Source organism: Hordeum vulgare, chromosome 2H (assembly GCF_904849725.1).
Source record: "Hordeum vulgare subsp. vulgare chromosome 2H, MorexV3_pseudomolecules_assembly, whole genome shotgun sequence".
NCBI classification, from domain to species: Eukaryota; Viridiplantae; Streptophyta; class Magnoliopsida; order Poales; family Poaceae; genus Hordeum; species Hordeum vulgare.
In genome coordinates this window covers 163,862,978-163,880,133 of record NC_058519.1, presented here as the reverse complement: position 1 = coordinate 163,880,133, position 17,156 = coordinate 163,862,978, and the positions used below count along the sequence as shown (strand labels likewise).

The 17,156-nt window shown below is 41.7% G+C and overlaps 1 protein-coding gene across 1 annotated transcript; it reads right to left on the bottom strand.

Moving 5' to 3' along the window:
- Positions 1-763: 763 nt before the first annotated feature.
- Positions 764-16,531, bottom strand: LOC123425678 (brefeldin A-inhibited guanine nucleotide-exchange protein 5). Its single transcript, XM_045109385.1, has 32 exons — positions 16,210-16,531; positions 15,916-16,103; positions 14,802-14,923; positions 14,663-14,721; positions 14,150-14,207; positions 13,961-14,045; positions 13,656-13,862; positions 13,495-13,553; positions 13,294-13,363; positions 13,092-13,160; positions 12,893-13,015; positions 12,732-12,785; positions 12,557-12,645; positions 12,315-12,411; positions 12,105-12,203; positions 11,818-12,024; positions 11,530-11,640; positions 11,250-11,434; positions 10,542-11,165; positions 10,015-10,432; positions 5,759-5,998; positions 5,534-5,657; positions 5,262-5,410; positions 4,785-5,138; positions 4,399-4,565; positions 4,031-4,239; positions 3,776-3,939; positions 2,227-2,343; positions 1,980-2,116; positions 1,614-1,902; positions 1,401-1,496; positions 764-1,320 (listed from the first exon to the last, which is right to left on the bottom strand). Exons 1-32 carry the CDS (start codon positions 16,322-16,324, stop codon positions 1,258-1,260), a joined length of 5,148 nt encoding a protein of 1,715 aa, XP_044965320.1. The 5' UTR covers positions 16,325-16,531; the 3' UTR covers positions 764-1,257.
- Positions 16,532-17,156: the final 625 nt, after the last annotated feature.

Below are 17,156 nucleotides of genomic sequence, written 5' to 3'. Positions count from 1 at the left end.
GCGCGTCCGGGGGCGGTGGCGGTGGCGGCGCGCCTGAGGCCGGCGGCAACCGGTAGGCATGCAGGTGGCGCACGCGCGACGTCGATGTACGACCTCGCCGAGAACTCTCCCTCCGAGCTGCTCCAACGTTCCCCATAGGAGACGCGCTCGCCGGAGGGGGTCGCTCGGCGGTCGACAAAAGGTCAGCGGCGGCGGAAGCAGCGATCGCACGGGCCTGAGGAGGAGCGGGCGGAGGCAGGTGGACGGCGAAGCTAGGCGCGGGGAGCGGAGCGGAGCCATCCTCATAATATTCCGATGTTTCCTATTATGCGAACTTCTCATTGTACTTGTCAGATATTTTCTTGCCTTGTCATTCCGCACCTTAGCAGAGGTATAAGTTACTATGGTACTTTGTACTATAATGTTGCACGTCATGCTATAATGCTATAATACTCCCTCTGTTTCAAAATAAGTGTCTCAACTTTATACTAGCTCTAGTATAAAGTTGTACTAAGTTTTAGACACTTATTTTGGTGCAGAGGGAGTACTCTGGTTTGAAAATACAGCACTTCGTATCCAAACACAGCCCCAATGTTGCCCAATCCCTATCTGCTTTCCAAAAAAGGAAAAATGCATTGAACCACAGCAGAGATAGCAGGGGTCACGGAATAGGACGCACCAAGGAAATGGCACAATCATACAGTTACCAACTGATATACTAGAGTGGCAAAAAATTATGGAGTCCAATGACCTAATACAATGTTGTAGCAATCTCAGAATCAGATAGTCGAACACTGATTGGACTTCAACTTTATTAAATGCAGACTATAAAAGCAGTGCCATGAGTAATCTACTATTGCAACATAACAACAGGCATCAAGTACAATGTGCTGACCAATGTACACATATAAGCATATAATGCCATATCCATCGTCTCAACTCTACTTGTGTATAGAATGATAGAATCATGGCCCGCAATCCAGGCACAGACAAATAACACGTAAATTACAGCAAGTCGCCAAAGAAAAATGGCATGCTGCAACAAGCAAAGCTACTTTCCAAGATATCTGTACTCACATCATCTACGGAAACTTGTAGTATACTAATTTACAGATCTCTGGCATACAAACTCTTCACCTCCTAGGTTGTAGCTATTAAAACAGATATGCGCCTCGAGGACGTGAAGCTTCCTTCGGTGCACCATGTGCAAAAAAATGCTGATACAGAATATACTCCAGTAAGAAAGATATTTGCAACGGGGAGAAGTTTGACCAGGACTCAGGGCATGAGTGGAGTAAGTTGTTTGCTGAAAAGATCGCCAAGTGCCCCACGAACATCCATCTGAAACATATGCACCGGTTAAACTCTAGCACTGCTGTAAGTAGTAGAGTATATGTTTCTCGCCACAAAACCACACATACCTGGTCACAGCAGATAAGTTTAGTAATTAATGGATAGAACTCTCTTAGGTGCTTCTTGAATATCTGAGCATCCATGATGCACATTCCATTCAAAACCTGAAATGCAATAAACAATTAGAAAAATGGGAACAGAATATTTCTCCACAACTCCACAAGAGGATGAAAAACTCAGCAAAGGCCCTATGTATATCAGAATCCAGACGTGCTATATACCTTGATAATAACAGGTGCACGTAGATCAAGTACACGATGTATGTCCGCACTAGCAGTTTCCCCGTTGCTAGGCTGGAGATCAGACGCTTCTTTCAAAATATTCCCACAAAATGAAACGAGCTTCCCTTCCGCTAGGCTCTTGAGCTTTTCTTGTTGATTAGACTCCACACCAGATCCATTTGTTTCCTCAGATGAGCCATTTGCACCATTGTGCACTGTTGATTTGTGTAGAATCTCTAAATAAATAGTAGTTCCAGCTAGCTCCTGGCGAAGAAGATTTAGTGGTGGCCTACATATCATATTAAGTTCACAACGTTAGAAACATCAATGTGGGAAGCTAAAATATATGTAGTCTTCAAGCATTACCTTTCTGGCGGTATATGGTGCATCCTTGTCCGAAGGTTCGATGGTGAGTTATATGAAGAAGCAAATTCTAGGAGCGAGAGCAGGATATCCATAATTGCGATCTGTTGTGTGGCTTGTAGTTTGCTCCAATACCTCTTCTGTAAAGTTCATCCATAGGCACTGGTTAAATATATGAGCAGAAGCAATGCCTGAACATACAATGAATGTTTCAGATTTTAATATCCATCTATAAAGCACAAACTGTTACCTGTATACTGTCAATAGCCCCAAGTAGCAGCAGCTGAGTGATGCATTTACTTCTAACAGTCTCCATCATAGGGTTCTCTTCCTCTTCAGTCTTGTCAGCTCCATCAGCATCAGGTGTCTAGATCAATAAGCAGACAAATTAAATAAGTAAAAATAACATAGCAAACCATGACGGAAATGTGACTCGGTACTTCCAATGTTCCAAACTAAGCTCACTGCTGGTATCTGCTAATAGCCTAATATGCTTCAGCATATTGAATTCAATAGGTTGCACAACTCCTTCATGGATGCCAGCTCAGCCTAGCACAGATATTACTTATGGCAGGTTACAACTATAATCACAGGTGCTGAGAACATTGATTTAAAATGGACAAGATGTCGGTTGAAGAAAGAGACGGGAAGAAACTCAATTTTATTTGGTCATATATATACTGATTATGATTCATAGTATATATAGGGCCAGTTCTTCTCGCAGCTTAAAAAATAAGCCACCTCCTCCCCAGTTTTTTTCATAAGCCGCCTTTCTTATTCATTAGGGCTTCAAAGCTAGTTATGGGATAACAAATTTAGAAGTTTCAACAAATTTAGGGGGCGGCTTATTTTTTTTAAGCTGGGCAGAGGCAGGTTATTTTTTAAGCCGGCCAAGAAAACTGGTCCAAAACTGCCTAGCATGGCAACAAAGTAGTAACATTCCAAAGGTATCTAAACATGTCGATTTACAATATAATATTCAGTACTTTATATAACTCCGTCTATCCTTATTCACATACCCAATGAACTCGGGTGTCGACAAGTTAAACCAAGAACCTATGTTTTGTGTGAAGCACAGGAAAAACCATTTTATTTACCACACTTTGGTGAGGTTTATGTGCAGATAGATATAGCAAGCAACAGACGCCTAGAGGCATATGTGCTAATGACACCTACAGTACATGTAATCTATTAATGTCCTCATAGCAGAAAACACAGTTTGGTGCTCGAGCTCCATGGAACTCGGTTGTTTTGAAAATTTCAAAGTTTCAAAAAATTCTGAAAAAAATAACATACTGACATATAGATGTATACTACATGTGTTTGAAATTTCATGAGAAAAATAGATTGGCACGCGAACTAAACAAAAACTGAAGAAAGTGAAAAGCGTTGTTTATGGTGAACAGTACAATCACTGGTCATTGTTTTCAAAATCGCAATTTGTCATTTTTGTGTAGCTCGTGTGTCAAGGTATTCCATATGTCAATATGTAATTTTTTTGAAACTCTGAAATGTGAATTTTGTGCCATGAGGACACATGCTCGAGTCCTGGAAACAGTCTCCTGCAAAAATGTGGGGAAAATATGCATACAAAAGACCCAAAGTGGTCGGACCCTTCCCCTGACCCTGCGCAAGCGGGGAGCTACTTGCACTGGGCTGCCCCTTCTTTGAAATGTGAATTTTGAATTTTTCAAAAAAAAACTCCATGGAGCTCGAGCACCAAAAAGCTGTACTCATATAATAGTATATACATAACTAATGATACCTAATCAATATGGGCAAGAGGAAAGAACATGCACCTTTGCAGGTGAGGGTGGAGCAGCATCGTCCATTTTGGCCTTTGATTTGGATGTAAGACTTCTGACCAAGAGATTACCCATCATATTTCCCATAAATCTTTGTCCAAAGGTTTGATTAGGTGGGGATATTGCAGGTTGTGCTCTCCCAGATGGTGATGGCAAACCTAGATATGTGGAACATATTCAGTATTCCATTCATATGAAAGTATTGCTGGGTGTATAAAACAACTAGAGGAATACTTTAGCTTACTGTACCTTCTGAACTTTCCAATCCAATCTGCGGACTTGTTTCCTGATGACCCTCCTGTTCACCATTATTACTTATCGATGCTTCTCCTTCCCTGATATCATGGTAACTACTGGCATCGGTCTCAGATTCTCTTGGAAGTAAATGTTGATTGTTTGTCTTCTGAAATCCTAGTGAATTGAGGAGTTCAAGGGGTTGTGTTGTGTATGATGCATCCCTGCAATGTTAAAAGCAACATTAATATATGAAAGATAAATGCTCCCTCTGTAAACTAATATAAGACCATTTAGATCACTACTTTAGTGATCTATATAAACGGTCTTATATTAGTTTACAGAGGGAGTACATTTTACAAGGAAGAGTTTGATAAAAATACCTAATACTCTTTAGTAGTGTTTCCCAATCACCATCGCTGAATTGGTGACCACCAACCTCTATTAGATGAACTAAAGCTCCAAGAGCAATTGAGACAACAGTTTGGTCTGTTTTCTTGGCACACTCTAGCAGTAAGCCCAGTAGAGGTGGAAGCATAAATGACACTTCCTGAAAAATCACAATGAGATGATAACCAACCAAACAACTTTCCAGTTGGATCTCTTCTACATGCAGGACAAGTAGACAACTGAAAATATAGCAAGTACTATGGATACAAAAATGAAGTAAATCTACTAACATCAAAAGTTTTCGTGATATTGGTGTTCCAAAAGATCCAAATGATTTCCATTAAGCAACTAAAGTCAAAAGGACAGAGGCATTTCTTACCTTATAGAAAGTATTGAAAAGGTTGCAGATTAACTGCAGAGAATGAATGCTAGTATCACGAAGCCAATCATCCCCGGAAGAAAGGCCATCCCTTCCAGCATGTCTTACATGATCAAATATAGGAAAGAGTACACGATGGAAAATGCTCTCCCAAAAGGGAGAGGAGAATTTATGTCCTCTCTCGTTCAGCAGATCAAACAAAACTTCAAGAGCACAATGTCTAACTTCCGGTCTGGAGTCTAAGGTCAGATCAGACAAGCCAGCAAGCATAGGAAACCAGTAATGCTCCGTCACATCAAAATTGGCCTCTGGGAGAACATCAACAGGCTTAACAGAACCACCAGGAATAAACCCCTATACAAAGAAATGGATGAGGGAAAGATAAGTCATTTCCATAAATAAGAGTGCAACAGAACTGCAGATATTAACAGGGTTGCAAAATGATTATGTGCAGCAAAGGGTATTCATTGTCCCAACCTCTGCCAAACGATCTTCACATATACGTAGGAGAGCAATAGCCTTCAAACTAATCCGAGGAGTGCATTTGTTATTCGCGAAACCAATAAGACAGTTAACACAATCCATGAAGCAATCACCAACAACTTGATCAAAATGTTCCAAGATAACTGCAAAGCACATCCATTCAGTTCAAAATTTAGGCCAGGAAGGGGGAAAAACAATAATGTTAAAATATAAGTTGGGGGAAAAGCAATTAGCATGCCATTTATACAGGTTATTTTAAAACTAACCTTGTTCAACGTTTTCAAAAGCACTTTCAACAATATATTCATTCTCATCATCAGCTGCTGCAGTGAATATCATGAACACGCAACGCCAACCTGACTTTATGCTACCAACTTTTGACTTGATCAGCTGCAGGTTCATACAACATTTTTTTACTTAGCACTATTTGGTATAAAAGCCTACGTCATTAGATTTCATTGATTGTCAAAAGAAAGTGCATAATGACATACCTGAACAATGCAGTCGACAATTAGACCACGGATCTTTTCGCTGCGACTATTCCTCATTAAAATAACAAAAGGCTTCAGTATGTCATTCTGAAATGTGAATTTGTTCAGCTCTGCACGTTCCAGGTACTTCATGCCAAGCTGCCTCAGTGAGTCAATGGCATACATAGCAACTTTCTCATCATGGTGGCTCCCAGCAGCAATAAAATGCTGAGCCAACACCGACCATATTCTGGCCCACACCTACACGTACACATATAGATGGCAAGTTATTAGCAACAATGGCCTACTACTTTCATGGCATGACAAATAATAACAGTAAAAGATCCCTGATGTTGCTGTGCACACTAGCACTTCTAATGGATGATAAACTGATGTTTAGATGCAGGCCAATAAAATGGCTCCAGCTTGTACAGAAATATTTGGGTAAATGGAACACACTGAATCTTTTCCCACTTTTTACAAAGCTATGGTGCATAAAAGCAAACTCAAGGAAACACCAGATTGTTTAGCCTATTGTGACTGGGTGAGATTGTCCCTTTGATTACTTGCTAACTGGATCAGATGTCTAAAACACTAGAGATTATACCCTGCACGTTGCTGCAAGAATTATGCGCAATTATTTCAGTTACATTTGGTTGTATGAAACATTAGTATTTAGATTAACGGTATGAGAATCTGAAATTAAAATACATAATATAATGTATTTGATTATTATTATATACTCCCTCCGTCCCAAAATTCTTGTCTTAGATTTGTTTAGATATGAATGTATCTAGTCATATTTTAGTAGTTTGATACATCCATTTTTGGACAATGCTAAGACAAGAATTTTGGGACGGAGGGAGCAGTTGTAGAATATTTATTAAATATGAGTAGCATGAATGGTGCGCGTTAAGCTGGGCCTTTTGTCATGCATGGTGGCATGGTGGGTTGGCATAGTTGCATGTTGAAAAAATTAGAGTTAGCGGGCATCAGCCATTTAAGTATATATGATGAGCAAATGTTCAAAACGAAAATATTTGTGTTCCACTGTTCCTTTAGACATATTTATATATCTGCCTCATTGTATAGACAAATAAAAATATTGATGTGCTGATATCATATTGTTCAAGTGCCACATGCCATGATGCATTGCTAATTGTTGAGCTGAGCGGGTTTTTCCTCTTCGCAGTTGTTCCCCTTGGCACCAACATGCACCTTTCCCCATCTTTTTCTCAGAAATGACATATCTACTACTGCTAATGTGTGCAACTGGGATTTTGCCACCCAGAACGTCAGAATAGCTCTAGTACACTGCAAGCAGAAGCTATGGCATTTTCTAACACTGCCAAACATATATCTGAGGAAGGCCCCCAAACTTCCCCCACAAATTTTCTATTAAGTTTACTGTTTCTCCCCCACTTATTCATGGCGCCATGCCCCCACGCAAACCATTCAGATGTGCTCACTCCACTGGCGGATCCAGCGTATAGGCACGGTGGGCCCTGGCCCACCCAGAATCTGGAATTTTTTTTATTTTGTATTAAAAATTAGACTTTGACCAAGGCCCAGCTCTCTCACGCTCGTCTCGCACTCTCGCCCCGTCGCCCGATGCTCGCCCCACCCCTCCTCCTGCGGCCGCCGCGCTCGGCCCTCCCCTCCTCTCGCCGGCCGCCGCGCTCGGCCCTCCCCTCCTCTCGCGGGCCGCCGTGCTCGCCCCTCCCCTCCTCTCGCCGGCCGCCGCGCTCGCCCCTCACCTCCTCTCGCCGGCCGCCGCCCTCTCCCCTCCCCAGCTCCCCTCCTCTCGTCGGACGCCCGCTCGCCCCTCCCCTCCTCCCGTGGCCGCCGCGCCCGCAGCACCCCTCCTCCTGCCGGTCGCCGCGCTCGCCCCTCCCCTCCTCTCACCGGCCGCCGCGCTCTCCCCTCCTCTGGACTCTGGTAACTGGTAAGCACGCAACAGATTTGTAGGTCTTTAATCTTTGTGCTGTAGGATTTCTCATTGCAGCCTCTGTGAAGATATAATCACACATTCACACTGGATATAATTGCAGTTGCAAAGCAGAACATGAAGAGGAAAAGTGCCATTCTGGATCTTTTTCAAAAACATGAAGAGAAAGCGAGGAAGATTGCTACTGAACATCACACTGAAGATATTGGAAATGCGGGGTGTCCTAATTCCCCATCTCCTATCCATTCGGATACTGAAATCGAAGAGGCAACGCCAAGTCTTCCATCACCTCAACAACCAAGTGCACATGTCTTTTCAGGTGATCCAGCGAAAAGAACTCCTATTTCAGAGTATGATTTTAATGGTCAAGATAGTGTTCGGAGAAGATATATTGCAAAAACAGCATGTCGTCCATATGGACATGCTTTTGAAGTCAGGAAAATCTATGGTAAAAACCGACACTTTAGTTTTGTTTGGTTTGAAAAGCACAGTTGGCTAGAATATAGTGTCTCAAAGGAAGCGGCGTATTGTTTTGTGTGTTATTTGTTCAAAGAGAAAACTAATGGAGGGCCTAGGGGCGATGCCTTTGTTAAAAATGGAGCTTTCATGGCAAAGGAACGTCGTAGAGTTACTTAGTGTAGTAGTTTGCTACATATTTGTATCCATGTAAGACTTTGTATTTGCAACGTTGCAAATTTGGTACATGTGGGAACTATAATGTTGTCTGACTTTTGAGCTATATGTATTATATTGTTGCCAACTATTGTGTGACACTTGGATTAGGTAGAAAAAAAAATTAGGTGTGCACACCCTGCATTTCATTCCTGGCTCCGCCACTGGCTCACTCCACTGCTGCGCAAAATTCCCAGTGCACAAAATTGTGGTGTACAAAAGAAAGGGCTGAACCCAGCTGTGCCCCCCTATCTCCTGCTAAGCCAGCCACCAACCCTCCAAGACTGTACCTGAGGTTGCTGGATACGCCGCTGTATCTGCTCACTCCGCACACAATCGCTAGCCCATCGCCATCAAGTTCTTGATAAAATTTCTCAGCACAGTGCATTTTCTTTCTATTTTCCTATTTTTCTTTAAGGGAAAGATGGTCATCTGATAATTTGCTGAACACGTTAGCCCTCTGCACAGAATGGTAAATAAACCCTATTGAACATGTTTGCAGTAGTACCCGGTAATCACCTCTAATTAGATACAGTAGTAAATTGCAATTTCAGCAAGCCCTAGCAGTTCCAGTAGATTGTACCCAATTCAACTGTACATTTCAGTAAAACAGCGTATTTCTAAACAAAAATTCACATAGGGCTGCATTGCCTCTTCATCCAGAAAAACGGGGAAAAAAATAGGTGCCCAGGCTCTCAGTTGAGTACAATTCAAGGACCCTCGCCAATTAGGAGCATATGGACAACTTCATATATTTATAAATTAGTTGCTCAGGGTCATATTAAAATTTACATGGGCATAAACTGAATGGTCAATGGCCAATGGCTAAACAAAAACAATTCTGAATAAACCAGTCTCAACTCCCCCCTGCCCCATAATGCTATCAATGAAAAAGCATGTTATTCTTCTTTGAATCAGTGTTCAAGAAAGCGTTTTTAAGCGACGCTTAAGAGCGCTGAGCGATGGCAAAGCGCTTTGCTTTTGCTCTAAGCGGTAGATTAAGCGTTTTTTTAAATTTGGCCAGAATTTGCCTGTTTTTGAAGTACTTTTGCTTGTCTGCTTGCGCAATAATGGCAATATCCCATTTATCTTATTATTAGGCTCTGTTTGGGAACTATTTCCTTCATATGCTGGCAATATTATGACCACATGATCTCTATTAGGCTATGAGTATTTGAACTGAACTGCATTTTAGTTGTTATTTTGCTTGCCATGTGAACTTAATGTGTATTCGCTATGGTGTGAACTGTATTTTAGATGGTTATTCAATTACAGATGTGCCATGTTTCCTATTTTCCTGTGTATATTATTCAAAATCTGTCAAATTCTAGCCAATTTCAAAAACGCTTATGTGCGGTTAAGCTGCGCTTAAGCGTCCATTGCTCTAAGCTGTGGCCTTCCGCTTCGCTTACGCTTTCCGCTTTTTGAACCCTGCTTTGAATAGAGAAGAAGCAAATCTTTCTCACAGAATGAAGATATTGCCTGATTCGATGAAGCATCCTCTACAATGGCATATGATAGTAAGAAAGTAAGCAATTTTGACCTACTTATTTATTTCTTCACTATGTCACTGAAAATTAAGTCGCATGAAATAACATAAGAATTGCTGAAAGAACAATGGGAAGCATAATGCAAACAATGATAGGCAAAAGCATACCAAACGTATCCGTGCCATATTGTAGTAGCTTATTTCAACAAGCTTTTGCAAGCTGAAGACACGAGGAGGCGTCTGTTTAAGTTCTTCAGCAGAAACACTACAAAGGCCATCGAAGAATTCAACAATGGAATCACTTGGCAGTTTTACACTGTTTACGAACACTTGTTCAGCAGGCTTCCCCGCCAACTCTTTCAGTGATTGAACTACAGAATCTCTTGATATTTGATTTGATCCCTGCATAACAGTTGCGGCCATTGAAGGACTAGAAGTGATATACTCGAGCCTTGAGACACATTCTAAAACAGCATTCCAAGCATCTTGCAAAGCATCCATATCCGTGTCAGCTAAAGCAAGGAGAGTTCGCAATGCCTCGACATTCTTACTACGCATGTCCTTGGGAGCATGCAGAAATGTAAACCTGCAAAAGATCAATGAAAGAAAGGACAACATTACAGCCATAGCATTAAATGGGGAAAATAAAGAAATAAACAGTGCATATTCATAAATAGAAAGGGTAATTTGGTTACCTCACTAAGGATGTCAAGAAAGCATAGCGCATGGTCTCCATCCCAAGAACACGAGTAAGATGGATACCGGCCTTAAACCCTTCCATGCACAATACAACCCTAGGCTTGTTGTCACCTTCCTCCATAGTTACAGAAAACGTTGCAAGCAAAGGCCATCCTACAGCCTCAAGCATTGGTCTAACAAGCTCAACCTGCTGAGCAACATGAAAAACACCCCTCTTCTGTCCCTGGTTTTTGAAAACTGCTTGGGTCTGCTTAATAATTTTTTCGCTTTCTGCCTTTGTATCACTTGCTGACTTCAGCCTTGGGAGAGCTAAATTGAGGATATTGACAAGGCGACCCTTTTCTTCTATTTCAGGTCTTATTTTACTGGTTTTTGCTGCATGAAGATCATCTTTCATCTTTATCTCTTCATTAATAATTGAATCATAAAGTTCCTCCAAGAGCTCCTTAGGAGCACATTCCTCTTCATCACTCACAGTGTTCAAACGTACGAAATCTGATTTTGACATCTTAGGCCATACCATTGGATTATGTGCATCAGTATTCAACATTATAACAGCATAAGCAAGAATATAAGCAGTATCTGCATTTTTAAAGAGCCCGGGGTTATCAGCACAGTACCTGCACAAGCCATCGCGTAATTATTTCAGGATCACAAGAGAGAACGTCAAATAAAACCTGTATTAAGATTCTATAATTGCATACCGCTCAGCAAATTTTTCCATTATGCGATCAATCTTTTGTGCCTCCCCAGGGAGGCGAAAACCTTTCAGGAACTCACGAATTGCAGCATCAAACTTCAACCCCGAAAACTTCATGGAATCAACATAAGCATGCATCACAGCAAGGGGGAACTCCTCATGCTGTCCCAAATATTCACCAATCATTACCTGCAAAGTTACAGCTCATCAAAGTTAGTGGTTAGCCACATCACTCTGACCAATAACTGCAATTGCACAAAGAACATTAAATTCCATGAGATCACCTTATCCAAGCTGGAATTGCTCTTGAGAAACTGAGCTACGGATGATGCTTTATTTTCAATCAACTTATTTGACAATAGATACTCGATCCCCTTTGCTGGCTTGCGATTGAACTGTAATATAGAAGGGATGAAAAGGGCAGTTACAAGGAGTAGTGCAGTGAGAGAAAAGTAGTACTGGTGCAATGAGAAAAGACTAGTACAACTGGCTGGCACAACTATTTACATGTATTTGAGAAGTATCATCAGGTAAAGGAAGCCATGAAAGAATAATAACAGCAAGCCTCCCACCTCTGAAATTGCAGCCTCCATTGTTGATTTGTGAGCTTTAGCTCTCTCAAACTGATTGCGGCCATCCTCTTGGACCTTCGTCTCATCAGTTGCCAAGCTCCTTGCAGAAGCATCATCATCATGAGATTCAGCAACGCTCCCATGATTTGAGGAATCTCTTCGAGCTTGCTCCCAATCAACCAATGACTTCAAAATACTCACCAAGCACTGCAATTCAGATTTATGGGTGATATTAGTGTCACATAAGAAAATGTGAAGAAAATTTGAATAATCAGAATAATAGTAACCTGAAGAGATGATCCTTTTACAGAAACTGTCTGCGATGAAGCAACTGCAGCACTATCAGCACTTTGAGATCCATGTGCAATTCTTGAAAGAGCACTAACCTGATAAGTATATGAACAATCCGATACATACAACTCACAAGTCAACAAACTTGAAGATATGCCAGTCCTGTGTGGTTACAAAAGTTATAAAACAATCTTCCTTGCACCTACCATGCGTTCAAAAAGGTTTGGCCCCTCGATGTCACAGTCATAATTTACAAACATATCCGCAAGCATTTGTGAGTCTTTGCAGACTTTTTCCAGCATTCTAATCGAGAAACAAGTCAATCAAACAACATCAGATATACGATAGCAAAACAAATAAAAGATAAAGATGAGAAAATTGGATCAGATGCATTGTGCGTTTATGTATAATGCATCAAGATAAGATTCCATAAAGAAAGAGGGATCACCTAAGAACACTGGACTTCTGACTGAGGGAGCTATCAGAGCTATCTAGAGACCTTAAGACTATCAAAGGAAAGAAGACACCAATTTCTCCCTGCATAGTATTTGAAAGAAAGAGTCAGGATACCGGAAGAAATTCTATGCTGCAAAAATTGTCAGTTCTTCTGATGGCAATTTTACCTTGAGACTCTCTCTAAATCGAAGCAGCAGAACTGAAAATATTCCGGTAGCATACTGCCGAATAAGAAAAGATGGTTTAGACTGATAGAAGAATCTATCAATATAATCATGCCACAAGGGTATGCATTACAAGGAAGAAAATAAAACAATATAAAAATGACCTGAAAAACAACTGGAGATGAAGATACAGATGCCCGGAGAAGAGCGTAGGAAAGGTATGCTTTAACTGAATCAATGAAGTGGAAATTTTTGGCAAACAAATCACTGACTCCTTCTAACAATCCCTGCAGGTAAAAGAATCAGCAGATATCATCTAAACAAAGAAAATAAATATTAGCAACCTCCTTGATGTAAACTAACCTGCAACAGTTCAAGTGACAGCAGCCTTGTCTTGGTAGCAACCTCATCACTTTCTTCTTTCATGCTCATCTAGGAGGATGAGAAGAAGAAAAAGGTGAAAGATGCACATGTGATACTCTAGCCAAGTCTCTTTTTGCAGGGAATATTCTAGTCAAGTCTGATAAAAGTAACATCATGTAAGCCATTCAATAGAAATACTAACCTTGCAAAGAGTCCTAAAAAGCAATAGTGCATCCCGCTGAATTATGTTCATTGTATCCAAGTCAATTCCGCTGGAAAAGAGGGAAAAGGGGGGCAAAGGTATTAAGTTACTGCCACCTCTTAACATGTCACTAGGAATGATGCAAGGAAGTAATATTCTGGATATGAGTAAGTGCTAAACACAATCTAAAGCTCAACCTACCCTGAAACTTTCTTTCCATCCTCAAGTTCAACAGCCTTGTCAAGAACAGCCTCCAACCCCTTCAAAATGGGACATCATATTAGAGCCAACTAATGAAATATATTAACCGTTTAGATTATCCTGATGGAAGGATTAAAAAGTATAAAGTCCAATTTCACTACCTTAATGTCCGCTCCTCCTGCAAGATTCTGAAGCTCTTCAACGGATGTTGGAGATGCTTCTGAAGCACGGTTCATGGACAACGCATCTCCAAGAGTAGTTTTTTCCTCATCCTGCTTGTCAGTGGATATTTCTCCATTTTCTGAGTCCTCCTTTGTGCTAGACGAAGGTGCATCTTTAACTGCAGAACTTGCAGGTGGTACAGAAGCCTGAGACACATAAAAAGAAAGATCAACACCGAGAAAAAACTTCAATGGGCCATTTTTCTTTTATGTAATGCTAATATAAGTTCAGGGAGGGAAGTTGCCTGCTCGGACTCCATCCTCCTGAATACAATGCTGATCATCTGTGTTAACATGGCTTTTGAGGTAGCCTGGTTCACAGGGCTCTTGCTGAAATACCAGCAAAAAGTTTAAGCATGTATCAGAATCATAATACAGCAAGCATGAAAATGTAATATAACAATTACCAGTTAAGAGTCTGCTAAAAAAATTACCTGTTAAGGGCAATGTTATAGCATACCCTAATCACTCCAAGCAATGGTTCTCCATGTACTGCATTACAACAAAAAGTGTCAAACTAAGCATTCTCGCATCTCACATGAATGTTACATATGGAAAGCCAGCTACAGGCAGCAATACTTACACCTCCTCACTGACTATGCATAATAATTGGTTAACAACTTTGAACTTGTTTGCCTAGAGGCTTTCTACAAAGATAACTACAGATATGATTTTAATTTACCACAAAAAATACATGGCAGCAAACAAGTCTGCAATCTCAGATATAAATTTTGGGGTTATCTGTACACAAAGTTAAGCTTCATGTCAGATCAGAGCTTCAGGAGGGGGCATGGCCAACACGGCACTAATAATCTACACTTTTTGCCAGACGATGATATTATCATAGCTTAGTGATCCTATCCAAACAGACGCATTAGCTTCTAACTTGCATAATAAGCACAATGTTAAGAGATGTAAAAATGAGCTTAGCATGACTGGAAGGTTACCTCTAAACCTATTTGAAGCAACAGCGTTGAGGAGCACTTTCAAGACCTGGAGAACAGTACTGCAAAAGACGTGTTAACTCATATCAGTACCTGTGCATAATTGTGACCTAACATGATATGAACTTAATGTAATGCATACCTGTCAGAGGAGGTGTTATCAACACACCCACATACCATGTTCAGGATGTCAGTAAATAGTGGGGAATTTTTACCCTCTTCTAGACCAGGATCACCTTCCAGATGGTCATAAGCAACAAGTTTCTGGTAATTGAAATGGAAACCGCCCAATCAGAAAAAGTTGTCCAGCAAGTCTCATGTGATATTGCAACGTAAATACGAAAGGTTACACGATGTTTCAAAGGTGGCGAAAAACATATTTGAGTGATCCTACACATGGAGCGGCAATTGGGGTATTCATTTAGAGTGTGGCACAATCAGAATGAAGAAGACACTTGTCTAGACACCCTTGCAGTGTAGCATATCCTGAGCTAGCAAACACAACGAAAGGCCATATATTGGATACCATATGGACAAGGTATGGTACACACCATATATGTATATGTGATAGCTGTGGACTTATATTCAGATTTACATTGATGTTTATGAATAGTAGACAAATGAACTGCCAAATAAACAAAACTATACCAATATAACAAGCATAGAACTGAAGTAAGCATCTTCATTTGCCTGTTTTGTGGTCTTTTTCTAACTGAAAGTTTTGTTGTCTTGTTACAATAACACTTATGTTAAGTTTGTCAACTAAAACCTTTCAGTTATGAATCAATTTGGTAATAGCTGTCTATGCATACGCACTGATTTTACTCTCCGACTCCAAGTTTGGTCCAACATCCAGTACATACATGATGATAGTCTATGACCGATGTCGATCTTGTCAGAATTGTATGCTTGTCAAAACAGTATAGAGACTGTTTACATCCCGAACCCAGATGGCCAAATGCAAGGGGTTGTGTAATGCTTCCAGTCATATGGAATGAACAACAATGGTCTCATACACCATCTATCACCACATCAGCAAATAAAGTATCCCCTACACAGGGCATCCCAGCCCCAAGGACCAATGCCTTTCAGGGGGGCCTGCTGCTGTAGTGAAAGATCAATTCAAGTTTGCTACCGTAGTGAACGATCACTCTTGCCGCACCGCATTTGCGGCGACAATGTAACCCGGTTTCTGGTTTGTAAGCCTCCGGCGGGTGAAGAGGTAGCAACGACCAGGAAAAGGAGACAGACATTACATGGAGGCAGTCGAGCGCCGGCTCGACGAGCTTGATGTGCTTGGTCTCGAAGGCGAGGCGCAGCGGCTGCAGCACCAGCTCGGCCTGGGTGCCCTCCAGCACGCGCCCGGCCGAGGCCAGCACATGCGTGACAGGCGCCGGCGCGCCGTCCTCCTGCTGCTCCTGGGCCGCCGCCCCCTTGATGGCATCTGCGACAGACACGCAAACCAGAGCTTAGTCGATCACCGATCGGGCGCGCGCGCGCAGCTGCGGTATCCCCAATGCGCGGGGTGGTGGCGGAAGGCGTGGACGCACCGAGGTAGGACTGGATGGATTGCTGGAGCGCGGCGAACTTGCCGCGGTTGGCGGAGCACTCCTTGAGCATGGCCTCGAAGGCCCGGGTGACGAAGCCTCCCGCGGCGCCCGCCATGGCCGCGGCGGATCTCCCTCCTCCTCCTCCTCCTCCGGGTCGCGGCGGGGCGAGTGGGGAGGAAATGGAGTGGTTAGATCCGAGGAGAGGGAGGGGACGCGAGATCTGGAGAGAGAGAGAGAGAGAGAGGGGAGGGGGGTTTGGATCTGGGCGCCTCACTCGTCGACCTGTTTCGATCGCGGGTTTCAACGGATCGCCAGGACCATTTGCCAAATTTCTTTCACGGCAATATACTTTGCCTTGCCACGACCTCCCACGCACACGCAGTAGCAGACTATCTGTGCAGAAGATTCGGTGCGTGTGCGCAAAGGTTTAGGCCAGACGGGCCTATGGGAGAACACGTCGACAAACGATGGTTTTGTTTTGTTTTGCTAATCACCTCATCAAGCATTTACAGTTTTGCAATGTATACTCCATCGGTCTCGGTTTATAAATCATGTTACGAAAATCAAATAATCTCAAAATATTAAGGCATGATGCATTAACTTTCACCTTTTTTGTTGTTTTTTAAGATGAATAAAGAAATCAACCAATAAAAGACATGATGCATGTATACTTTTAATGACTTGAGACTAACCTAGCACGACATGCATTGATCAATTCCTTGCATGTAATGGTATTAATTAGTAAAATTAACATTAATTTTTCTCATTTTCCTTTCTGTCTTGATCGCAATGCACAACCTAAGATGACATATACATCTAAATCCGAATACATTCTATCTTCCTAACTGAACAGAGCCCACATATAAAGCCAGGTTGCATTTACTTACGTCTCGGTGTTTGATCTATAGTTGTTATGCTCATTTATGTATAGATCTTAAATCACAAAC

What these genes read in the sequence shown, in the direction of transcription:
- LOC123425678 (XM_045109385.1), bottom strand. Translation starts at nt 16,324, where the DNA reads ATGGCGGGCGCCGCGGGAGGCTTCGTCACCCGGGCCTTCGAGGCCATG. An exon ending in GATGGAAAGAAAGTTTCAGG is followed by an intron (nt 13,364 to 13,494) that starts GTAGGTTGAGCT and finishes CCTCTTTTCCAG; the next exon opens with CGGAATTGACTTGGATACAA. An exon ending in ACACTACTAAAGAGTATTAG is followed by an intron (nt 4,240 to 4,398) that starts GTATTTTTATCA and finishes TTAACATTGCAG; the next exon opens with GGATGCATCATACACAACAC.